Source organism: Orbicella faveolata, unplaced genomic scaffold (genome assembly GCF_042242905.1).
Source record: "Orbicella faveolata isolate gen_17 unplaced genomic scaffold, um_ofav_v1 contig_26, whole genome shotgun sequence".
Classification (NCBI taxonomy): domain Eukaryota; kingdom Metazoa; phylum Cnidaria; class Anthozoa; order Scleractinia; family Merulinidae; genus Orbicella; species Orbicella faveolata.
In genome coordinates, this window is record NW_028301554.1 from 15,378,203 (window position 1) to 15,404,339 (window position 26,137).

The 26,137-nt window shown below is 38.9% G+C and overlaps 2 protein-coding genes across 3 annotated transcripts; one reads left to right on the forward strand and one right to left on the reverse strand.

The window, feature by feature from the left end:
* Positions 1 to 227: 227 nt before the first annotated feature.
* Positions 228 to 20,744, reverse strand: LOC110050155 (WD repeat-containing protein 41-like). Of its 2 annotated transcripts, none has more exons than XM_089296323.1 (16): positions 20,578 to 20,744; positions 14,018 to 14,133; positions 13,060 to 13,108; positions 10,060 to 10,200; positions 9,243 to 9,305; positions 8,618 to 8,729; positions 7,913 to 7,981; positions 7,673 to 7,783; positions 6,269 to 6,423; positions 5,279 to 5,333; positions 4,179 to 4,248; positions 3,378 to 3,448; positions 2,885 to 2,942; positions 2,697 to 2,778; positions 2,169 to 2,237; positions 228 to 1,897 (listed from the first exon to the last, which is right to left on the reverse strand). In XM_089296323.1, the coding sequence occupies exons 1-16, from the start codon at positions 20,644 to 20,646 to the stop codon at positions 1,823 to 1,825; spliced, it is 1,365 nt and encodes a 454-aa protein (XP_089152449.1). In that variant the 5' UTR covers positions 20,647 to 20,744; the 3' UTR covers positions 228 to 1,822. The 2 variants fall into 2 exon arrangements, with proteins under 2 accessions (XP_089152449.1, XP_089152448.1); XM_089296322.1 differs by having other exon boundaries at positions 9,228 to 9,305.
* Positions 20,745 to 20,817: 73 nt separating this feature from the next.
* Positions 20,818 to 24,966, forward strand: LOC110050158 (kelch-like protein 20). Its single transcript, XM_020756042.2, has 2 exons — positions 20,818 to 22,298; positions 23,013 to 24,966. The coding sequence occupies exons 1-2, from the start codon at positions 21,077 to 21,079 to the stop codon at positions 23,453 to 23,455; spliced, it is 1,665 nt and encodes a 554-aa protein (XP_020611701.2). The 5' UTR covers positions 20,818 to 21,076; the 3' UTR covers positions 23,456 to 24,966.
* Positions 24,967 to 26,137: the final 1,171 nt, after the last annotated feature.

Consider the following 26,137-nt stretch of genomic DNA (forward strand, 5'->3'; position numbering starts at 1 on the left):
AACCCTGGTATTTCACTGGTGTTTATATAATAATTATAGATATTAAGCATTAGTTACGACTCATTGGAACGAATTGGCTGCGTGCATTTTTGATTTCCAAATATCGTAACACCTGATTGCGTTATGAGAAAAAACAACTGGGTAGCTTGCCTTGTGCTTATATGCAGCTTTTCTTATAACAGCTCTTATGACAAGACTTAATGAGGTAAAACAAGCGAAGCCTCAAGTCGAAAAGAGAAAACGCATAATCTTTACTTTGTAATAATCTGAAAAGTTACATGAACCATCGGATGGTGATTTCTTCGAGAATTTCTCATACATTACACACATTGTTGTCTTAAAGACTCCTGCTTGTCGCAAAGTATTAAATTATGTTGGTAAAGGTTCGCTAATTACACAACGGAGTGGTGCACGAATTTACTATAGTACGTAATCAAATATTTTAGTCGTGGATACAGTGAGGCGAGTTCAATCTTGGGGATTATTAACACTAACACTATCTGGTAGCTTCATGGTCAATTTCATCTTAAAGGGGCGTGTGGCGGAAATTTGTCTTGAAGTACGAACTGAAGGGAACATTACTCGAGCGCGGAAGGTACAATCAAGTCGCTTAGAGACTAAGATCGTTTGCTTCCATTGACTCACCTTCGATATTTTTAACTATAAACCCCTGTAGACTATGCTGAATGACGTGCGCCAATTTTTCCAAATCAGGGTAGTTTTCCACACGCTTTATCACTGAAACGAAGTCAGTGACCCCAATTGCTTTTGCATTTCTGACACAAGTAACTCATTATCTGACTGCAGTAAAAATTTTAAAAAAATCCTATCAACTGGAAAATTTTCGCACGAACGTCCTTAAGGAATTGTTAGGACATTAATTTTTGTGTTTTAAATTAGTGCCAATAGGAACTAGATCACTTAGACACATTAAAAATGTCATGTATGTTTTTTCTATGTATATTATCCAAGCTCAAAAATACACACTGATATATTCTTCTGAGATATATTAATATGGCGATTTTCAATGACAACTAGATTTCAATTTGTTTCACGATCTAATCTTGAAATGGATATTGAATGATATCAATAGAATAGTAAACAAAGGAAAGAATGAAGTCAATTTCACTGTTGAGTTGAATTGATGTCTTAATACGATAATAATTAATACTTTATTCATATAGCGCTATTTCTATCACAAGGGAGCTCTTGACTGTTTTGTCTGTAACATGACAAGACCTCTCCGAGGCAAAAGGGATCTTTAAACACACTTGCGATAAATACATTATTACAATATTTAGAGAGGAAGCCACATCAGCCTTAGCTGGTCTACCCTGGTAGAATTTTCATTTGGAGTGGCACTCTAGTGGGCCGGAAGCGAATCAGGGGCCCGTTTCTCGAAAGCCCCGGAAACTTTTCGGGCCCGTAAAGCCATTTTTAGTCCATCTGTATCTAAAAATGGAGAATTGTATACTCTTCATATTAAGAATATGTGAATAAAACAGCTCTGTAATCGTAAGGTTCAAGATTTTGCTATGGCTTTACGGGCCCGAAAAGTTTCCGGGGCTTTCGAGAAACGGGCCTCAGGGCCACATTGGCGGGAGGCCAATCCCTGCTCTCCAAAATTCAGATAAGGAAGGAATCAAAATAGTTACTTAAAACAAGTGAAGTATTCCCGATCATTACCACAATAGTTTAGCACTCAAGGTATTTGAACATGCTGGCAATCACATCTCTATCACATTACGAATACCAAACTCGTCACTGGAACGGCTGAATGAACCCTGGTATGAATATCAATATTCTTTCTGTGGAGCAATCTTCATGAAACATTATCCATTGATAACAGTATGTTTCGAACCATTTCATTTCTTCTTTTCTTCTCCAACACACCATCCTACAAGTAAAGGTATCCAGATGAGGTGCTATACATAACCAGCAAAAACGCCAAAAAAAAAAAAAAAAAAAAAACCATAAGTAAATAGTACTATCAGCATTGAAGATTAAGGCAGTTGCCAAAACTTTATAATTCACTGGCACATAACTAACATAGAACTGGTCGGTAAAGAATGCACCAGGTTTCTTTCTTTTATGTACCGGATCTGTGCCACAAGACATGTTAATGGCTCAGTTTTAGACATGTCTACAGACAGGAATGTATCAATTACCTTCCATAGGACAACAAGGCCATCACAACCACATGATGCAAAGCCCTCCTCGCCAAGATCAACTGCCATCTTAGAAACAAGAAAGCAAAAAATGTGGTTACCCGAGTTTCTTTGGGTCCGGGGGACGGAGAGAGTCGGGGGGGGGGGGGTAGACCTGGATGGGACTAGTACCAATTGGACTGCAGGGGTGGGTTAAGAACCCTTCTACAACATTGTGTTTGGGATAATGTGTCTGTAGTCTGACCTTAATTTGGGTGAATAGGTGATCTAGCCACTTGGGGAAGGCAAGGGCATAGTGAAGCATGCTAGACTTCTCAGTCATCTTGACTGAAGCTAGGCAAACAACAACATAGCACTGAGCGTGATTTAAGTGAGTCAGATTGTTGGTAGAGAACTATACTGAAACACCCCACATAAAAGCTGTTTAAAAATAACAATTATTGTGACCAATTTGTTCTGAAATCAAATTTTAGAGGTAACTTAAGACACATCGTCCCGATGATTTCAAAGGAACTTTGCTTTACTTACATTTATAGCACCGGTGTGAGCAAGGCACTCCCCAAGGAGAGCTGGAATCATGGGAGTCTTTAAATTCTGAATTTCAGAAATACTGGAAAAGAAACAAAATACAGCGTATAAAAAAAGAAGAAGAAATGAGAATGGGTAGACATAGGCAAAAGCATGTTTAATTCATTTCATGTTATACATGTATGTACCTTTTACCAAGAAATCTTTCTACTTGCAAAGTGAAGGGTTTCAACTCAGAGCCATCACCTGTTTAAGGTGAATAAACATGTTAAACAGTAAAATTGAACTACTATGGATGACTTAATACACAAGATCTCTCCAAAGTCAATAATAATAATAATAATAATAATAATAATAATAATAATAATAATAATAATGATAACAAATAAATAATTACACTACAATATTCAGAAAGGAATCCAGGTCAGCCCTAACTGGTTTTCATGGAGGTCTTCTGTCCACATCGAATTGGAATTTGGAAATGTTGGTTTTACAGAAGGGGGCAAAGCCAGGGTATCTGAGGAAAACTCTGTTGGAGCGAGGCATCCAACTGTGCCATCCCTGCTCCTTTATTGAGAATAACAAACTACTCCTGTACTATTTATTTGAGTTCAACGGTAATCACAAACTGATTATCATGATCCACCCTGTAGTTTACATATCAGAGACTGAATCACTTACAGACTAAAAGAGGATTGGGAGAACCCCAAATTTTAACAGAACCATCCTCAGAGCAAGTGGCCAGGATATAACTATGACAAGAAACAGAAAATATTAAATTTTCCAAAATAACAACCACACTGTTTTACATCATTGAATGGTGAGACTTGGACTTTAAGGAGCACTATCAGTGGCATGAGTTCAAGGGGTTGAAAGACCAAACCTAAAAGACACATTATCATTGATGGAAACCAAGAAATAATGGCCTGGTTTAATAATTTGTTACTATGAAAATGGACATGTACAGGGTCATGATGTCAAACTGAAATGGCTTTTGTTTCATGGAGAAAGAAATACTGTAAACATTTAATGAGATATGAACACCACAATTTGCTCTCCCTGAAACGAATTTCACTTATTATGATATCTGGATCTTGGTGTTCTAGGACCTTTTTGAGCCAGAGTGAAGGTACTCGCTGGCAATCATAACTTTAGCTCTGTTTCGAAAGACAAAAAATGCAGCAAAATTGCCTTGATAGTGTCTTGGGAAGTGTAGAGGATACACAGAAACCCATCCTTAGTTCTTATATAAACCGGAATAATTTTATGTACTTTGGTTTGTTGACTTTTAAAAATTAACAACTATACAAGAACTGCCTGTCTGGGAAGTGTTCAGTTGTGGTATGAGATGCTGTACACTTTGTTGAAAATTGGATTTCACGTGGCGTCATAGTCTAACTATAGTCTAGACAAAAACTGTTAATCTAAAGGCATTAGAAATGAACAAAAATACAAAAGAACAGACTGAAAAAAAAAACTTACCCATCACATAACAAAACAGAATGAATTATTTTTCCATGATGTGCATTTGGGACTTTAGCGAGGCAATTGCCTGCAATTATGATAAGGAACAAAACACTTAATAAATTAATATGTGAACACAAACAGAAAAGCAAACAAAAATCAAACAAACAAACAATGTTCTCCTGGGGTAGTGTAAGCTACAATCATGGACAAAAGTCTTGGGACAAATTTGCACTTATTGCGCTTTTTCACACGTGCCAAACAAACAGTCATGCGCGAATTCAACTACACTTACTCAGCCCCTCCCCCCACCCCACCTACAATGTTGGACACATGTACATGCAATTTCTCCACAGTTTCAACATTGTATTGGGTGGGGGAGGGAGGGGGGGCAGAAAAGGACAGCAGTGCTTTTTCAAACTCCGTTTTTAAAACGCAGATAATTCATGCAACGACACAAGTGTCCCAAGGAATTTTGTCCACCATTGTAGTTCAGATCAGTGGTCATTAGAAATATTCAATATTCATCCTCAGTCCCCCATGTTTTTTCTCCCCGATCACCCTCTTTTTTTCGCTTGTTCCCAACAACTGAGACCTGGAACAGGCTATATCAAACTCTCTATACACTGGCCAAATCCAAACACTGTTAGGCTGATGCTAACTGGTGGTTAATGAAATCAATGCAAACTCTAATTGCCACTTTATAGACTGTCAGCATTGAAAATTTTTGTTTGTTGAATGATGCTGCACTGATTAGGCTTAACAAGCAACCGGTTATAAAAATGCAGTTTAGCCTCCATACTGAAAGATTGGAACTTTCCTCAAAATAATGAAATTTGGTCAGGAACACTTTTTTGTACTGAATTTTCAGAAATATTCAGAAATCAAAACCAATTTAATTAGCAGCATAGTTAAAATCTTAATAAACCCATACAAATGAGGTCTTCACATCACATACCTAATAATTATGTGGTGGGATTATAATAACATATAAAACACATCATGTTTTGAAATATGCATTTATTTTTACCCAACAACAAATGTACGTTGCTTGTCTGAGTTGATTAATATCTAGTCCATAAATAAAATTCCTTCCAAATACATGTAGAAAGATGTACCTGTCATTGCATCAAAGAGGAAAAATCCATGACCAATTGAAGCAAAAATGTATCTCTAAAAAGTAAATGGCAAAGGAGTAAAGAGTTAATATCTGGCATTATTCATGAAAAGGCAGTACCTGTTTAGGAGAGAAAATATCTCAAGATAACTTTTACCCACCAAAGTTTAGGCTAAATCCAAACAGGATCCATCAACAGTCACTTAGTGTGTACACTCCATTTAGTGATTGATATGTTTACAATCTTTTCAACAAAATCAAGCAGAATAAAGGTGGTAAAATACCTACTTGCTTCCACATAGTTTGGTTGGGGCAAGGACAAGAAATGTCAATTTTGTCATTGCAGGTCAGGAATCTTACATAGCCCTTACTGCGCTCAGATCCTACAACATGACTCTAAGCTAAATACATTTATTAAATATATTTTTATTTATAGTTCCAGATGATAATCTTACAATGTATATCTTCTTATAATTATTTTCCTAGTTGTCATGAGTAACTTGAAAAACTACCAAAAGTGGAACATGCACAAGTTGATATATAAGAATACTATAAACTGTGAAAAGTGAACTGATCAACATGACACAAGCGTGGAACAAAGAAAAAAATCGCAGTCCCTGGTCCCCTGTCGGAGACTCAGATTTTTTCTTTGTCCCACACTTGTGTCATGTTGATCAGTTCACTTTTCACATTTCATTAGCAAGCTTAAAATTCGCCATCTTTATTCATTTATCATACTATAGAGTGTTTGTCTGCCAAAATGTTGGAGTTCAAATTAGATTATACTACATAATATTATTATGGTATTTCCTAAAGACTGTCTTCACAGTTACATGTATGCAGAGCTATATTCAAAGCCCTTTGTTTGGTTGGTTGGTTACTACATGTAGAGATTAACAATGGCTGGTTCAACACCAAACCAACAAAAATATAGACAGATCTCAAAAGAAGGAAAACAAACTTAGAGCAAGATACATTTCTTTCTTCTTACCTGATCTACAGTAAACACATGCTGGGCACTAGCAGGATATGTGTGATTTGGCCCTTCATAGTTCTTAACGAAGTTAAACTGACGTGTGTAGGAGATACTATGAGAGCTCCAAAGGACAATGGCTCCATCCAATGATGCAGAAGCAAACATACAGTCTAAAGTAAAGGAAGGGAAATTAGTCTGCTTTCTACAATGACTATGGCCTTAAGTGTCCTGCGGGGCACGATGAGGAACAATGAAGATGACTACAATGACTAGCAAAATTCTTACATTTTCATTGGTGAAGGGATCAGATATACTTGATAAGGATACATGTATAGCAGGGCTCGAAAAAAGTGCCGTCCTATTGTCTTGGAACTGAGTAGACTTTCATTCTGGGCAAGTAAGTTTCCATTCTCACTTGCCCAATGGGCAAGAGATCAAGCAAATCATCTGCCAACCAAATCATTAAAAGAGAAAACTATTACTTGCCATGGGCAAGCAAAATTTGAGAGCTAATTGTCCCAGGGGCAATCTGGAATTCAAGTTTTTTTTGAGCCCTGATGAGGACCACAAGTTTATTAGCTTTTAGCTGTTTTTCTTATGTATCTTGTGCCAATTTCTAACAAACTTACAGGCTTCAAGCAGAAAAAAATTACCTTTTGCACATACACACATGATTTGGCACTGATTATTTACTGTAAACAACAAATTGGCTACATTTTTTGATATCTTCACTCTTACAGACAATAGAAATGATGCCATAAATTAGTGTCTAAAACTTAGCAGTAAAAGAAAATAGCTCATGGTTCCACTTGAGTTTTGGAACATAAATAATCTTAAGTCATCATTCCTATTGTCTATATTCTATAATAACATTTATTCCTTGAGCGTGGGCTGAATATGAGATGATAGATTGCTAACAAGGTGCATAGAGCCGAATTGGCTATCCGACAAGAACAAGTGGAATAATTTATTAAAAACACCCCAAGAATATAGAAAACAAAAATATTATAAATATAAATGCCTCAAAAAATTATGTGGCACTGCATATGTTTAACATAATTGACAGTAGAGCATGGTACATGTATAATGGCTGATATACCATGTTGGCTTAAGCCAATAAGAATTTTTGAATTGCATTATCCAGTGACCCAGTTTTGGCTTTTCTTGTGCTCTCCCAACTTACATGTAGATGTGCATACACTGTACATGTATGTATTGATTTAATTTCTTAATGCCAACTACACACCAAGCAAGAATTGGTCCAAAGTTTGTCATTCACTGCATTTTGAGCTACAGTATGGATGCGAGGAATTGTGATATCCAGGTGGCTTGAAATATACAGCACAGACCAACCCCTGGGCATTGAGATTGCTCTTGATCAACTGACTTTAAGTCACTTTATTAAACTCATGGACAAACCTGCCACACTGATCAGGCATCTTATTGATTCTCTGTGTGGTGAAAGCCTCTTGAATTCCACTATTTTTAGGTTTTCTGAATCATCTGCAGGCCTCACCACAGAATATACCACTGTGAAACAAAATACAATCATGTACTTTCAAAAGTAATTCCAGACTAAAATGACAGCCAGCTGTAACTTTAAACTTACACCGCTCAACAACAAGAAAAAAATCACGTTCAAACCACAATCAGACATACCAAGAGATGATTTATTGGAAGCTGCTACTATTTTGTTATTCTTTATGGGCAGCAAAGAGTGAATATCAGCTGAAAATGAAAAAACATGTCAGAAAATATTTCATTCAGTTAAATTACAGTGGAACCACACCTTACAGCCACCTCGTTATTATGGCCACTTTATTCTGGCCCAAACAAAAGCTCAGTCAGTCATTTTCTTATTGAAAGAACCCCTTTAACACAGCCACTGTGTTAATACCGCCAGATTTTTGTGGCCCATTGGTGACCGGATTAACAGGGTTCCACTGCATATTGAAAAAATTATTAAAATTTAACATTAATAATTAATAAATAATTAATTAATAATTTCACTTTAAAAAATAAGTCAACAAACAGTGTTTCTGAGGTAAAAAAAGAACATTTGTCACTCACCTTAAACCAAAACATGCCTATTGGTTAGTTCCCAAAAAGAAGTAAAGTAACATATTTTGTCTTTTGTGCACAGTCCAGGCCAAAAAGACAACAAAAACATACAACAAAGAACTTTGTAGGACTTCATAACCATTCCTTTCTATCAACTACGGTTAAATAAGAGCTAAAATACATTTCAATTTGTAAATAATATTTTGCATTTAAAAGTCAGAGAAAAATTAATTTTGTGAGTAAACATTAGCCTTTGATAACTAATTAAAATAAGAATTCAATCTCACTTATTCTAATACATACAATGTTCACTATCTCTGGCCATTTTATCGAGCAACTCTCCTTTCTCATTCCACATGCACAGATCCTGACCACCAGAAAAGAAAATATTGTGCTCTTTCATGTTAACCAAACACTGTGTGAAAGAGGAAACAAAACAAAACTCAAGCACAAACAAACAAACAAGAGACAATTATTATCCCGCTTAGCATTTTGCTGCTAGAAGTCATGTTACCAGCCAATTCACAATAAAATTTCAAAACTTACTTACTCAATACACAGTTAAACAATGCCAGAAATAAAAAGAACACAAATTATTGAATGAGGCTTGAATGATTAATTACTGCAGCATCAATTTGGCAATTTGAAGCCATGGATCTCCGACTGGCAGAAGTGTCCATGCACATCTACATACACTGTACATGTACATGTCAGTTGGGATTTCCAGAAAGCAGTAAACTTAATTAGGTTTTCCACAACAAGTCTGTACCAAATATTCCAAATTATTTTTGTTACATTCATGAACTTTTGTGCTGCAGTTGGTTGACGACTCTCTGGTGGCTTGGATTGAAGTTGTTGCCTGGCTCTGATACTATAAGTATAAGAATATGATAATTATTGTAATGTAATGTACATGCAAGCCTGTCACCTTCACAGAGCCACAGTGTTCTGTTATTGAGTGTAGACATTGGCCGTCATCCACATCCCAGACCTTTTTAAAACCACCACACAAACAGAAAAGGTTAAGGAAAGAGAAGTAATCAAAAAGGATACAAAAACGTGATCTCTATTTCCCTTTATAACAGGGGGCATATAATGTATCCATAGTGCCATTTATGAGTGGATTTTATAAGACAGTATATCATATATTAGGCACTGCTACAAATTCCAGACTCTAAAATTAATTGTAAACAGATGAGGATTTATCATGTCACAAACTTGGTGACCAGCATCACTAAAATGCTCCAGGAAGCAAGCCAATATTAACTGATAGTGTCAAATCATCCAACACCTACATTGTATAAGGTATTTTACTTAAAAGGCTGCATACAAGCCATTTGGCTCATCAGGCCAGTGCTCATCTCCTGTTTCAGTAGCATGAAGAGACTAGGGGTATTTCTACTTCTCCTGGATGGGATACTAGTTATTCCATTGCAGGGTAATCCCCCAACATTAAATCCGCAGGTACCCATTTATACACCTTGGTGGAGAGGTACTGTGAGAGTAAAGTGTCTTACCCAAGAACACAACACAAACTCCCTGGCCAAGGCTCCAGCCTGGACTGCTAGACCTGGAGTTGAGCACACTAACCATAACACCAACACAACTCCAATTCAACACCTATCAGTAATGTGAGATGTATACCTGGCATGAAATTGGATGGAAAATATTCCAGTAGTTCTGCTGCATGATCAAGAACAATTAAGCTGACTCCTGTACTAAGTAAGAAATTAATGCAAGGATACTAGAATGGTTCTGTCAGAGGAGCCAGTGAGCAGGAGAGTGGTGGCTATGTCTTCACTCTGGTACTCCTGCCTCTGGTGTAATAGAAGCATGCATTTAATGGGCCGTGAGTGACCTCTTAGAACACTAAGACGTTTTCCAGTCTATTGAGAAAATGAAAAAACATGAGTCAATATTTAATTTCAAAATATTTAACATGCCTTTTAATGTAGACCTGACCACACAAAAGAGCAACATAAAATCAATGACGGTTTGTTTCTTATTCCAAAATATACCAGCTATGCAAGCCTTCAGAGTGGTATACCATGGAATATCATGCGTATCACTTGTATTTTCATTCTTGGACTACATGTATTAAATTTATACCATGCCATACAATCATGTAGAAAATACAGTGGCCAACACAACCAGCCATGCTGGGTGTAATACCATCAAATATATCACAACTTTCTTGTATTCTGATTGGCTCTATCTTCTATGGCATGGTATAAATACAGTTCAAATACATACATGCATTATTATTCATTTCAAGTATGGAATATCAGGCAAGTATATATTGGTAAGAATGATATTCAATTTTCATTAATTTACCTTGAACGAACTCAGTTTAATGGTATTTAAACTGAACAAATGCTGCAAGGCATAATTTGACTAAAACAAAAGATGCTTTTCACTGAAAGGTCTTATGTGTGATTACGTCACATGCTCAAAATTCACTACCAAGCCTTGTTTGCGCAACATTTTCTCAAACTTTTGTTGCCTTCATGTTGTTTTCATGTGGGTATTCTTTTTATCTTTACTGCTTTGGGAATTTGTTCATGATAAAATTTATCAAACCAAGGCTTGGTGGTGACTTTTGCTGGTCTGATGTCATCACATATAAGGGCTATTAACATTTAATCATACTCGTGATTAACAAATCAGACTCCCACTTCGTGGTCGTCCGATTTTGTTAATCACTCGTATGATTACAGACCGAACTGGACTCCACTCAGTCCTGTTACCATTATTAATTAATTGTTTAAAACAATTGGGAGGAATTTTCAAACCACTGTACATGTATCTTAGAAAAACATGTACAGTGAATACCTAATGACACTGCTCATTCACAACAAGTACAAGTTAATGTGAAGCAAATGTACATTGAAACAATAATATATAGATTTAGGCCAGCCTAAAAGCGTAGCTCTTGTACCAGGTTGTTCAGCGGCCAATTAAGCTAACTCGGGATAAGGTAAAATTTTGATTTGAGTTTTGTAACTTTGGGGTAAGGTTTTCTGTATATTGTTTGGCCTTCTGTTTTGAGTTTTAACATGAAACAAAAGTAGTGAAAACTTTTAATCCTGGGTTAGCATTAAACGGCTTCTCTCAACAACCTGGCCCTGTTTTCAACAAGTTAACCTAACATGAGCCCGCGACCCAATAAAAAACCAGCACTTGGTCAGCAGTAGACTTCATAAACACGTGACCTCGCTGAGCTCTAAATTTGAGCCCGCGATATGGTCATGTGATGCTGATCAGCGGATACCTTGTTTTGACAGGTGATAATTGATCATAACATAGATGTCCAATATCAAAGAAGTACACGGTAAACCAAGGCTGCACATCTGTCAACCTATTATTTGGAGTATGGCCACCATCTTGCGCAACTCCGTCATTGCTGCCACCACTGTCATGCGTACGCACCCACAAGCAATACTGCTAGGCATGATAACCATGAGAAAATCAACTCATGGCTTTCCTTCTCTTTCCTATTTAAGTAGGGGCCCCACTTGGCAGCCCTTTGGGCTGCCAGAGCTCCGCTATAATCACTCAATATTGATATGCATGTTTAGTATACGACTAAGATAATGACTTCATTTTGATTGGCTGAGAGCAGGCCAATTCATTGTTAAATTTTGATTTGCACTACACTGCAAATTAATCAGTGAGTATGGGCTTGTAATTTTCTCAGTCATATAATAAAAGAGTAATCCTATGAAAGCACTAATGAGCAATTTACATGTAGAATTTACGCTACTCCTGAAATTTTAAAATTCTTACAAATTGCACTTGTTTCAAGGCTTGGGTGTAATTTTGAGAGAAGTTTCAAATATCACTCATAGCATAAAAAAATACTTAACTGCACTTGCATTCATATGCCGTATGATTACCTAGATACAAATTTTACTTAGTGGATTGTCAGTTACACGGTTTCTTCCAGCAAATCCTTTACTACAGGTACATTTTATTGTTCAGTTCTTATAAGTTTTATTGTTTTTATGTACAGAGCTCGAGGGCCACCAGGATTTGAATCATTATTTTTCCTTTGTACTCACTGACAATCCTCTCTGATTAATAATAATTATATTATAACTATTAACAATTAGTAGAATTCTACTACATGTAGTATACTAATGCAAATGCTGTAATCTGATTGGCTGAGCTGTTGCATGCTATCAGCCATTAAGGTGAAGTGGCTTGGTGTTTTGAAAGAACATTTAGAAACGAGTGAATAAACTGAGAGGAGGGCAGTTATGGTTTCTTGAATTAAAAAAGCTCAAAATTTTTTAAAGAAACTGATAGGTTTAAAAATACCATGTAGATGTAGTCAGGCATGATAAAAATAAGAATTGAAATTTGTTGTCACTGACTGTAACTGATAAGTGCATGTACACAACTGCAAATGGCAAATTGACAATTCAGTCCATGCAAATTCTCCAAAGCATGAAGTTTAATATTAAGACCAGAAATAATTGGAATCGTTCTTTGAAGGAAATTTCAGATAGAATTCTACTAAAACAATTATATCATTCTCTCTCAATTTCTATTAGGTGATAGCTGATTCGGGCTTTGGCCTCCTCAACTATCAACTCATAGAAATCTCAAGCTCAAAATCTATTATTTTTAATTATTATGTAATCTATTCACTGTAAGTTGTATATAATTTATTACTAACTTCCTATGAGTGCTATTTAAATAAATTATACAGCTGTGCTTATAACTACATGTAAGATAAAAACCTTGGCATCCCAAATGACTGCAAGATTGTCATCAGACGCTGATGCAAACCTGGAGATTAAAGTACCTCTTTAGTATTTTTTAGTCACTGACGATTCAGCACTTACGACAACAAACAGCATCCACTCCTTTATGGTTGCAAAACTATTAGCAGTTCTTCATCTTAATGTACAAATGAATTTTGAAGGTTCCCAAATGTAACGGTGTGAAGCGCCAAAACTTTCTACTCCATCTTCTTTTACAGTTACTGTAACTTGTTATATAAGACTCAAATATGACATTTAGTGCTGTTCACTGGACTATTTTGGGTGAAAATGGAAATACATTTCTCACATTCATGGTTACTGAACAAGTAGTCTGGAATTGTCAGTAACTTGTGTGTAACAGGCTAATTTCAATACATTAAACATCAAACTTGGTTCTGAGGCTTAAAGCAATAAAACAAAAGAAATTAATTTTTCATCCAGCAACCTAGATGTAATTATTTAACTTGTGTTATTGCCTTCACTACGGAGCTAAGTTAGAATTTTAATATGTCTACACTGGCCTACATTGTATTGTCCTATAAGTGGGTTATAGATGGTTTTGATCTGCAGGCCCATGACATGCATAAAGGTGCATGTGAGTTGGCAGGTGAAGCACTGGATTCATTGTACTCACCGAAAATCATAAAGAGAAACAATGAACATTACGATTAAAATCATAAAAGAATAAGAACCAAACTAAAATTTTAAGAAAAGCCTAGCCATACGCAAAATTCAGGACTAAGTATAAACCCAATACTAAGAGCATAGGCTACTGTATTTATTTGTAAATTGATTAAAAATTACTTTTATAATGAATACTGGCATTTCTTATATATTAAAGATTGGATTACTGTTCAGAAAATTAGCTAGCCAGCAATTATGACAAACAACAGAGTACTGGATGAAGTCTTCTACTTCAGCTGCTGATACTTACCTCCTGTCATCAATGATAGTTAACAGATGAACAATGTCTGTGTGCGAGGATAACAGTCTCAACTCTGTAAATGGGTTTCTTGGTTGATCATCTTCGATCTCTGGTACAGTGTCTTCCTACAGACATCAAGGCAAAGTAAAATCAGTGATAAATGGATGATTATTTTGATCTATGACATGCTTAGAAAGGGGGGAGGGGGAAGAACAAGGCAAAACATTTTGGGTTTCTGGATCTCATACAGGTAATCTTTAAACAACAAGTTGGCAAGGACTACATGTACAAGCAAAAACAACAACAACAACAATAGCAACAGCAGCAACAGTTACAACCACAAATATTCAAAGTTTTGGGAGCTACAGTAAATAGAGACTTTTGTTAAAAAATGTACAATGTTGTTGAGTTGCAGTGCTCCTATTCATTAAGCCAGGGGCAGTTACTCAGGTTACGAGGAAGTTAAACAGTTAAAACCAGGGGAAAAAAAAAGTTTATACAAATGAACCAGAGAGCCCTACTCTCAAGGATGTGCTCATATACATGTAGGTATTGAAGCCTGACATATACTGTATTACCCAGCTGCCCTATACGCCCAGGCCAGGACTTGCCCCTCCCCACTGCAGCTTCCCACTAGCTATCCTACAGCCCCAGAGGGATATATGTGTCACAGTATGACCAGCGTGACAAGCCATATATGAGCATGCGTGCCCTTTTTATGTTGTATTCATTCGCTTGTATAACTCATGGCAATTAAAGAAGATTTTTGAGGAAACTCATAATGCTTCTGGACTCCATTCCTTGACATGGTGTCAGAAGTGGGATCCTGAGAAGATAACGGATCCTCCAGGTGAAAATTTCAAGCATTAGAACACAAGTTACTTCAAGCGCTAACAGTAAAAACACATCAGTTATTTCAAGCATTCAAGCATTCAACAACAACATGGCCGATCGATTCAAACCCCCATCAATGGACTGGACCACTCCAGGAGATATTCACAAATGTTTAAAACTTTTCAAACAGAAATGCAAACTTATCTTTGCAGGACTGCTCGACAAAGTCAAAGAGGCGAAAAAGGCAAGATTGCTGTCGTTATGGATTGGCGATAAAGGCCTTGAAATCTACAACACAAGCATGTGGGCTAACAACGGTGACAACCTGAAGATCACTCCAGTTATGGCGGTGCTAGAGGCTTATACAAAGCCCCAAAGTAATCAAATCCTTGCCAGATGCCAACTTCGATGCCTAAAACAGGTAGAAAGACCACTGGAGGAATTCGTCACCGAAGTGCGACTATTAGTTGAAGGTGGCAGATATGATCCCGCCGCTAAAGAAAATGCCCTCCAAGACACACTGGTACTCGGCATGGTGTCTGATAAAGTACGCAAAGACGTGATACCACTTGGCAATGGGCTGACCTTCAATGGGCTGACCTTCAAATGAAGATAATTTCCAAAAGGAGACAAGAAATCCGATCTTCATACAGTTCAACGAGAATCCGCATACTCGACCCAAAAACCCCCACCGAGACAGAGCTTCAAACATCAAACTCCATATGGTGACCAAAATAAAAAAGATTCAACCGGAAGAAGACCTTGTCGACTTCCGTTCAAGTCAAAAGGATGCTTCAGATGCAGAAACACCCATGACAGATCAGCAAGTTGCCCAGCCAAAAATTCCAAATGCAATCATTGAGGCAAGATGGCCATTATGCAAGAGTGTGCATGCAGTAACGCCTTCAAAAGGTTCACCAGATCATGAGCAGTCCAGAGTGCCAGGGCCAAGACATCCACTGAGAAGATGAGTACCCCTTTAATGATGACTATGATGTGTACACTTATGACGAAGAATCAGAGGAAGAAACAAGCGACACTGAACCCATCACTGTGTTCCTTGGAGCCCTCGCCACAACAAAGAGCCAGCAAACCCAAGAAATATCACTAAATGCCCTGGACAGCCATCCAGACAAGATCTTCGCTAAGGTCAAGATCAATGAACACCACGACATGAGCCTGAAAGTAGACACTGGAGCGGATGCCTGCAAAATCACTACCACAGATCTCCAGCACTTCCCTTCTCCGATTACTATCCTTCCTTGCAGCAACGTTTTAAGAGGATATGCAGGCTCTGAGATAGAAAATATTGGTGCAGCTATCCTAAAGGTCTCCGTTAAGGACAAGTCAGACGACATCAAATTCAACATCGTGGAAGCCCCAGGAAGCCCATCCATGTTGGGTTGCCAACAGTTGCAAGACCTGGGAATAATATCAGCAAATTTACATGAAATTAGTACCATTCCCCCAACTGCCGAGGCACACCATGGCCAGCTATCTAAGCCAACTGTCTTGGAAGAGTACCAAGATTGCTTCGAAAAGTTAGGTTGTTTCCTGGGAGAGAAGTATCATATCCAACTTATTGAAGACCCTGTTCCAGTCATTCACCTGCCGTGCACTGTTCCAGTACACATATTACCCCTATACAAGGAGGAACTTGACAAAATGATTGCAGGTGACGTTATCACTGCCGTGAACGAACCAACCGACTGGATAAACTTGACTGTATGTAACATCAAAGAAACCCCAGAAGGCAAAAAGATCAGACTTTGCCTTGACCCTTAAGACCTTAACAAGAATATACATCGAGAGCATTATTACACGCGCACCACTGATGAGCTCCTGCTGCAGCTACATGGAAAGAAGTTCTTCTCCGTCGTCAATACCAAAAAAGGTTATTGGCATGTAGTTTTGGACAGTGAATCGAGCTTGCTATGCACATTTCACACCCCCTTTGGATGGTACCGTTTTAAACGATTACCAAGACATCTTGCAACGCAAACTTGATGAGGTATACAAAGACATCCCCAATCTAATGGGTATTGCTGACAACATCGTCGTATGTGGCTCAACCGAATCAGAGCATGAGCACTCGCAAACACAAAGTGAGCCTGGACTCTGAAAAGTTGCAGTTCAAGCAGACACAAGTGTACTTCTTCGGACATGTTCTGACTGAGAATGGAATCCAACCTGCAAAGGAGAAACTTGGGGCAATTCACAATATGAAGACCCCATCAAATGTGAGAGAGCTCCAGACCATCCTGGGAATGGTGACCTACCTCAACTGCTTTTCAACAAGACTAGCTGACCTGACATCACCATTAAGAGAGCTAACCAAGAAGCATGTCCACTTTAGCTGGGAGCTCCACCATCAGCAGGCACTTGATGGGATTAAGCAAGAACTCTGCTCGTCCAAGCTTATCTCCTATTATGATCCAGATCCAACTACGCCTACGATTCTTCAGTGCGACGCACGCCAAACAGGCATTGGAGCCTGGCTGAGACAGTTAGACTCCCAAGGAAATGAACACATTGTTGCCATGACATCTCGGTCACTCACCAAATCCAGATATTCAAATATTGAGTGTGAGTGCTTGGCTGTCACATATGGCTTAGAGAAGTTCGAGTACTACCTGCTTGGTCGGAATGTGACAGTTGAAACCGACCACTCCCCCTTGGAGCAAATCTTCAAAAAAACATCAATGAGGCTCCAAGCCGGTTGCAGAGGCTACTCCTAAGATGCCTACGATTTGATGTCCATGTCTAGTACAAGCAAGGGAGATCCATCCCAGTTGCTGATACCCTGTCATGAGTGTGTCACAGGAAAGCAGGACATGGTCCTGAGCACATGACAGAGGACTCAGCATCACAATGTAACATCCACTTCATATCCACTCCCACTGAGCTAACAGCAGAGAAGTCTTCAACAACACAGGACCATACCATGAGTCTACTGAAGAATACCATCTTCAACGGCTGGCCCCCCTACAGAAAGCAATGCCTGCGAGAACTATGGGAGTTTTGGAACTTTTGATGCGACCTCACGTTAGAGGATGGCCTAGTACTAAAAGGCAGCAGAATTGTCATACCAGCCTCCATGAGAAACCAAGTTCTCCAAGCAATTCACCTGGGACACCAGGGAGAGAACAAATGTATCCTCCGAGCTAGAGAATCAGTGTTCTGGCCTGGTATCTCTGCTGATATTAGGCAGATGGTGACGAACTGTGACTTGTGTAACAAGCATGAGCCAGCTCAACCCAAACTACCCATTGTGCAGCCAGACCTTTCAACCTGGCCATGGGAGAAGCTTGGCACCGACATCTTTGAATTCAATGGAAAGAAGTATTTGATGGTCATCGACTACTACTCACGATTCCCTGTGATAAGGCTCCTTAATGACATGACCAGCCATACCGTGTACAACCACTTCACAAGCATCCTGGCAGAGTACGGCCTACCAGCCACTATCATTGCTGATTTTGGATCTCAGAACATCAGCGAGATTTTCAAAACAAAATGTGAACAAAGCGGCATTACACTGCAGTGCAGCTCTCCATACCACCATCAAGCAAACAGCCGAGCAGAAAGAGCAGTTGGAACCTACAAATCACCCTTGAGGAAAGCACTAGAGGAGAATGAATGCCCTTAAACAGCCTTATGGACATATCGTACGACTCCACTTGGTGACCAGACCCCATCACCTCATGAGTTACTGTTTGGATGGAAACCCCAAACAACACTCCCAAGCAGCAGAAGCATACTGAAGTCCAAACATCCAGATGATGACCTTCACCAAGAAGCTGACCTCAGGCGACAAGAGAAGCAGGCAGTATTTTATGCAGAAAGGCTGGTAGTGACAAGAGGCCTCTTAACAATCGGGAACCAGTCTTTGTCTGGAATGCCTTGAAGAGAACCTGGCAGCCAGCAGTTGTGCTAAACAGGCTGCAGCCATCAGAGCGTCCCCGAACTTACACAGTCGACATTCAGGGGAAAATCTACCAGAGAATCAGGGCACACCTGAGACCAAGAAGCCAGAGTGAAACCACTCCCCCAGCCGGCAATACATCTCCACCCATGGGTGCAGTGGCTTCAGTGCACGACCCCAAAGATGCACACACAATCAATGACAGGGCAGCCAGACTTCCCCCTTTGGCAGATAGTAGCCTTAAAGAAAGCACACCAACAACTGAACAGTCACCTTCTTCAAAGCTACTTTGCAGTGAGAAGCAAGTTGATCTTGAACCAGCAAGTATGTTTGCAGCCGGCGAAAGGACCTGCTACCAACCGAAGAGTCAGATTACCGGGACAGGGCATGTCACCCAGGTTCCAGCCAGGTTCAAAGACTGAATAGAGACAAACATAGACTTACAAATGAAACTTTTGTTATTGACATTGGGTTCATACTTACACCCATGAAACTGTTCTTGGTTCCTGTTGTTGTTTGATAGACAATCGTTTGACTCAGTTCGCAGTGATTATCATGTTCTCTCTACCAATTTATTTGCATGCAACCAGGCCTCTTTTATCAACAAAAAGAAGGGGATAAGGGGATGTCACAGTATTTCCAGCGTGACAAGCCATACATGAGCATGCGTGCCCTTTTTATGTTGTATTCATTCACTTGTGTAAACTCATGGTGATTAAAAAAGATTTTCGAGGAAACTCATTATGATAATGCTTCTGGACTCCATTCCTTGACAATATGAATGGAGTAAGGGTGCTTGAGTACTGTTTATTTGGTGGTGTAAATTGTGGATTTTGATCTACCGGTAAATCAGAGTGTTCAGGACAGAATAATGTTTACACCCAACAAAGATGTCTTTTATGCACTGAAAGCAGAGCAGTAAAACAATGTTGCCAAACTGTGTTAGTGATTTACCGGTAGATCAATCATAGTTAATAGAGGGGACAATCGGACATGAAATCTTGAAAATTTCTTCATAGATGAAAGGTGCATTACAACAAAGTTGCTTGCAATATGGCATTGTCCTAGTCAACGAGCATGATTACATCCCTTACCAAGGGACTTCCTCTCTCCTTCAGTAGAAGGTGGTAAGGGGGGGGGGGGGGAGGGTCAAGATCACTTTTCATGGAAAATAAACTGGTCCTTTCACAATTCACGGGAAATAAAATCGGCATTTCACATTTCACACAAAAAAAAAAACTGTCATTTTTTGACATGAACTTATGTAACATGATAGTTGAAAGTTATGAACAAGCACAGCCTTGTTTATCATCCGTCCGCTTCTTGTTCTGCGCGCAGCAAAAAGAAATCCGAGCAAGAACACGAAGAGTCACGGTCACGCAATAGTGTTAATTACTGTCGAAAATAATAGAAGACACAACCAGCATCACGGTTCACGACGAATTAAATACTTCTTTCTCATTTCACGGAGAATTATTTTGGAAAATCACGGTTCACGGCTTTCAATGAAATCACGATTCACGAGAAAAAAATTAGGCCATTCACGAATCACGAAAATACCTTTTACCACCCTCTTCAGAGTTGTACATGCAGATATCAGCTCGCGGCCTCAATGGTGAGAGCGTTTTTTGCAACTTTTAGCTGCAGACAACGCAGAAAGTCAACGTAATTTGGCAAACAAGTGAGATGTTACAAATTGCCGCAAACTGCGCTCCTTTACAAAGGTTAAGCGGGCAGCAGCCTGCAGATCGAATTGGAGATTAGCATCTTAACCAATATACAGTGTACCTCAGTAACTTAATAGCGGTACCTTTTCTTTTCCTCTGTTATCCTGTCGTTTGCGAAACATGACTTTACTCACGTATTCACCAAGCCACATTTTTAAAGGTTGTTTGAGCAAAACATAAACGATGATCCGCCATGTTGAATCTCATCTGCGTTTATTTTCGAGAGGGAATGGGCAGAAATCTTTAAAGGCACTAAGTAGGGTGGGGAGGGTAGCACCTGTATTAGTAGCAAATAGCTTATCTTCTCATTTTCGTTTTATTGCCTTGTGAGTCATATGGAAGTCTTGAATTACATATTCTGCATAGTTATCGCTCGACGCTTTATTGAAACTGTTATAGATTGAGGAAACGGCAATATGCGAAGGTCTAGCTGATGCATTAGCTGATGCATAAATTCATTTCCTTTTTCCAGTCCTTTCTATTCACACCAACTCTCGGCCTCCTTTTGTCTTCCGGTATCAACAACAGGTCGAACAACAAAAAGCGTCGATCTTAGCTTTTCGCTTTGTCGTCCCCGCCACAATGGATTCCACCTCAACTGTTGTCATCGAAAAATCTCTTCCCAGAGATATTTTAGAGGTGTTAGACAGCATGAGGCGGCGAAAAGAGTTATCCGATGTCATACTCGTGGTCGACGAACGAGAAATAACCGCTCATCGCGTTATTTTGGCGGCATGTAGTCCGTACTTCAGGGCAATGTTTCTCTCGGGCTTTTCCGAGGCCAGTGAACAAAAGATCCACTTAAAAGAGGTTGACGCCGATGCACTTCAATTGATCGTGGATTACTTTTACACAACAGAACTCGAACTTAATGTGTACAACGTCGAAGAAATACTGCGGATATGTGTCCTACTGCGACTAACAAATTTGGTTGATAACTGTGAGACGTTTCTTCGGCGAAACATGAGTCCATCGAACTGTATTGGCCTTCAGTTCGTCGCTGATCTCTTTTGCCTCGAGGATTTAAGTCAACACGCCAACCGATTCGCTCTGTGGCACTTCGCGAACGTTTACAAGGAGGATGAGTTCAAGAAGATGCCATATAAGCAGCTGAAAGAATTGGTCATGGATGACTCACTGAAAGTTCAGTCCGAAGAGATGGTCTATGAAGCGGTCTGGCGGTGGATTTCGCATGATATGAACGAGAGAAAAGCTTATGTTGCCGATATCATGCAGTATGTGAGGTTCCCTCTTATGAATCTTCAATATCTGTATGGGAAGTCCATTCAGAGACTCACCAGTGAATATAGGATGTGCAAGGAGCTTATTCGTGAAGCTATCAGCTACCAGACAGCCCTTGAAAGCAAATCAACGTCAGCACTTGATAATTTCCGTGTCAGACCTCGCATGGCTTCGGAGGAGATTTTTGTCATAGGTGGCTGGTCAAATGGGCAGAAAATAAGTAGTGTCCAGTGCTTTAACGTGGACACCTTGGAGTGGACAGTCGTGGCTGGTATGTCTGTGGCACATGTGTCCAGAGAGGATTACATTCGGGTGGTTGCTGTTGGCGATGAATTGTACACTGTGAGTCGCTACAAAGTCGGCAAGTATGACCCCATCGCCAATGCTTGGATTCAGGTCTCTACAGGTCCTGATGTGCAGTGTAAGTGGGCTGGTGTTTGTGAGTTTGAGGGGTACATCTATGCTGTTGGGGGCCATAGCAGTATGTGTGCCAAGCAGTTTGATACAGAAACCATGATGTGGAGGTCTCTACCATCTATGATGTACGCTCGTTACTATCCAGGTAATGGTCTTATGTGTAGGGCTACAGTAGATGCCGACTTGAATGTACATGTATGTGTCTACATCGATTATCGTGGATTGCTTACACTCTCAAACCAATGCTGTCTTGAGCTCTCTGACTATCTGGAAGTTATATCAATTTCCTCTGGATAGGGATATGTCTTGTTATTCATCTACTGTCAGCTATCTTGAATCCTCACTATCTCAAGCTATTTTTTGAGCCCTTTGAGAGTTCAAGAGACATGCAGTGGGGCTCAAGGCATTTTGTATAGTTTACTAACTTTGAAAGTCAGTAACTGATATTCTTAGAGAAAAAGAACTAGCAAATCAAAATTCAGTTTGGACTATGGTTTCAAGAAGCAATCGTCTCACAACCATCCAGATTTTTGGAGTGTACCTGCCTGGGATCTCCTATGTGGAAAAGAGTCTTATTGGTACAAGTATGTCTTTCCCAAGAACACAACTCAATGACATTCCCCTCACCTATCAGTCCAGAATCCAATGACCCAATGACAATACTGCCATGCATATGCCTGTTGTCAGTTCACTTTGGTGACACTGAGTGATACACAAACAATATTTTTCTAAAAAATTTAATAAATGATCTGATGATTGTGTGTTTAATAACTTTTTTATATCTTCATGTGTCCTTCAAATCAAACCGTGCATGTACATTTGAAGAGTTGTTTACAAGTTACTTCATTTGCACTTGCAGGTGTTGCTGTGGTGAAAGGCAAGATATATGCTGTAGGAGGTTTAGACCATCTCTGGGCACCGCTCAACACTGCTGAGAGGTACGACCCGCATGCGAACCAGTGGGAAGCCATCTCATCAATGAGCACTGCACGCTGGAGCCTTGGCGTGGCCGTTCTTAATGACCAACTTTATGCCATTGGAGGATCAGACAATAGAGAGTCTTGTAGCAACAGTGTTGAGATGTATGATCCAGACATGGACAGGTGGGATCAGGCTGTAGCACCAATGAATGCTGGACGCCGTTGTCTGGGTGTGGCAGTTGTGAATGACACCATTTATGTTGTGGGCGGTCGTGTTACAAACAGCATTGAGTATTACGACCAGGACAAAAACAGGTGGATTGTAGTTGGAGCAGTAAACACACGATGCAACTTTGGATGTGTTGCTTTGCGGATTCTATAAGTATACATGGAGATAAAACAATGATTAGACAGTACAATGGCACAGGGCACTTACATGTACAGTGTAGCCTATTGAAACCAAACACAGTAAAAAGGACATTAAACTTGGACCATCAACTTGGTGTCAGCTTGGAAAATGTTCTCACTGGTCTGTGAAATTTGTTGGAGTTCTCAACTGCGGGGATTATGGTTATGATGCCAGTAGAGGACAAAAATATATGGCTTCTGTGGTCATCATATCAATTGTAAAGATCATGTGCTAAGGGTAGAAACTGCAGACTGGTACATTATGAGTTGTGTTCAGCATCTCACAATATGTAACTTAAACTGACTTTTGTATTATTTTTGTACCAATGTCGAAGTCCGTGTCTTGAAACATTTTAAGAAAAGACAACATGGAGATCAAAATATTTGATATTACATGTCAGAATTGGATTTTGCTATGCAAAACAATATATGAAATTCAAACCTGTCACCAGAGCAGTGAATGTAGGTATTTTTTAACCAATTTGCATAGCATAATTTTGTATTGACTCAGCATTACATTTAAAGATGATTTCCAGTCTGTACTGCAGACTCTCGAGTTTGTTTACGTTTTCTGTTTTGTTTCATGTAAAGCATCACAAAATATGAACATTTTGCAATTACTTAAATGAAGTAAATTCAAAGTTTCATGTCAACCACCAGTATGGACGCAAAGTTTTGTGCTTCGTTCTTTCTTGTATCACTTGATGAAACAACTTTGCAGCTGTAAAAGTCAATGAAACTGTTGGAAAAATAATTTGAAAGGCCTCAAAAGAGAAGGCATGTAGTTCGTAAGGAATCACATTGATTCGCACTCCATTGAGGGAGACTTTTTTTGTTTATAAACATTAGGGTGCTGAGACTGCGCAGTACAGACAGGAAATCATCTTTAGATCACTTATAATGCAGTTTGGTGTTAAAACAGTCGAGCAAAATTTTTTGTTTCAGTTAGAGTTATTTTTGTTGGTTAAGTAATATTGTTTTATGTGCCTCTTTACAAAAGCAATGACACTGAGGTATCTTCAAGCAAAAATACGCTGAAAAGTAACAGAATGTTATGAAAAATGCCATTATATCAAAAACATCTTGCAATTTTCACTCTCACGGTGAGTTAAGATGGATCTTTTGCAATATAAACTGTTTCAGCACACTGAAGTGATTCTTTCAGCAATTTTGTCCAACAAGTGAAAGTCCTTGTTAGTTTTGTTATTTATCTCTTTGTACAGGTACACTAATTTAAGCAATGCATGGGGCTGTAGATGGTATTGCAATGAAACTGTTTGAGATACTTTTTTTTGTATACATGTACTGTCTCATGAAGATGGACAAGGGCTTTAGAGCCATTAACTTAACTTATATGATAGCTGTAAACTTATTTATCAGCAGAGGTAAACATTATTTTAAAGGAGAGGTAACTAAGTATTGAGCTTGTGTGGATATTTGTAAAATATGGCACAGTACACAATAAAGAACACTGAAGTCAGATAATCGTTTTGTTGTTATTTGTTTGTTGTTGTACTTAACAATAATACCACAAGAGCGCGTTGGATATGAGAATGATAGATAGCCAGTGAGGCGCGTAGCACCAAGTTGGCTATAATCAACTCATATCCAACAAGTGCAAGTGGAATTACTGTTTTATTGAAAATGCCCCCAAAATATAGAAACCTACAAATTATAAAATAAAATTAAGAACACCCCCAAACCTTATACATGTGCTCACTATATTTGCAGAGCATGGTATAATTAACAATTATTCCATGGTAGGTAGCCAACAAGACACGAAGCACTGAGTTGACTATAATCATCTCATATCCAACAAGCACAAGTGGAAGAATTGTTTTATTAAAAAGGCCCCAAAATTATGCAGAGCATGGCATAATGGCTCATAACCCATGATGGCTAAGCCAATGAAAACTCTGGAATTGCATTATCCAATGATCCAGTTTTTAACAATAGCTTATATACCAAGATGGTCAAGCCAATGAAAACTCTTTATATTATTGGGCAGGCAGTACTCTATACTAATTTAATGTTTATTGTAATTATTTTATAAATTGTGAGTACAAATAAATGGTTGTTGTTGTTGTTGTTGTTATTGCATTATCCAATGATCCAGTCTTAAATTAAACTGACTAATATAACCCTGGCAGGGAGGGGGCTATATAGGCCTGTGTGAGATCTTGGATTGAAATAGCATTATCTCTGAGGAACTAGTAATACTGAAAAATCATATTTCACAGTACATGCCCCTCAAGAACATTGCAGAGCTAGTCTAGTACATGTACATTACAAGAACTTGTTAGTGACAATTAAAGCACATATTTAGATGGGCTTGGTATCAACAAGTTTCTATTCTTATTGAACAAGAGGAAAATAAGCAATCTTAGTTGTTCGTGTGTGTTTTATACCTGGCTGATGTATTTTCTTTCTTTACTTAGTCCTCTGATGAACTATTGCTATTCTACCTATAACCACCCTTTGTCCTTAGCACATGCAGAGAAAATTGTCTAAATTTCGATCGACTTCTACCGAAATGTTATTAGTGTGAAATTTTCTGAATGGTACTAGGTGAAGGTATACTGGGTATGTGTAAAGTCAAACCATTATTGAGCAGCCACCCTTGGGAGGTGGCTGGTTTGAAGGGGTTTGTCTTGTA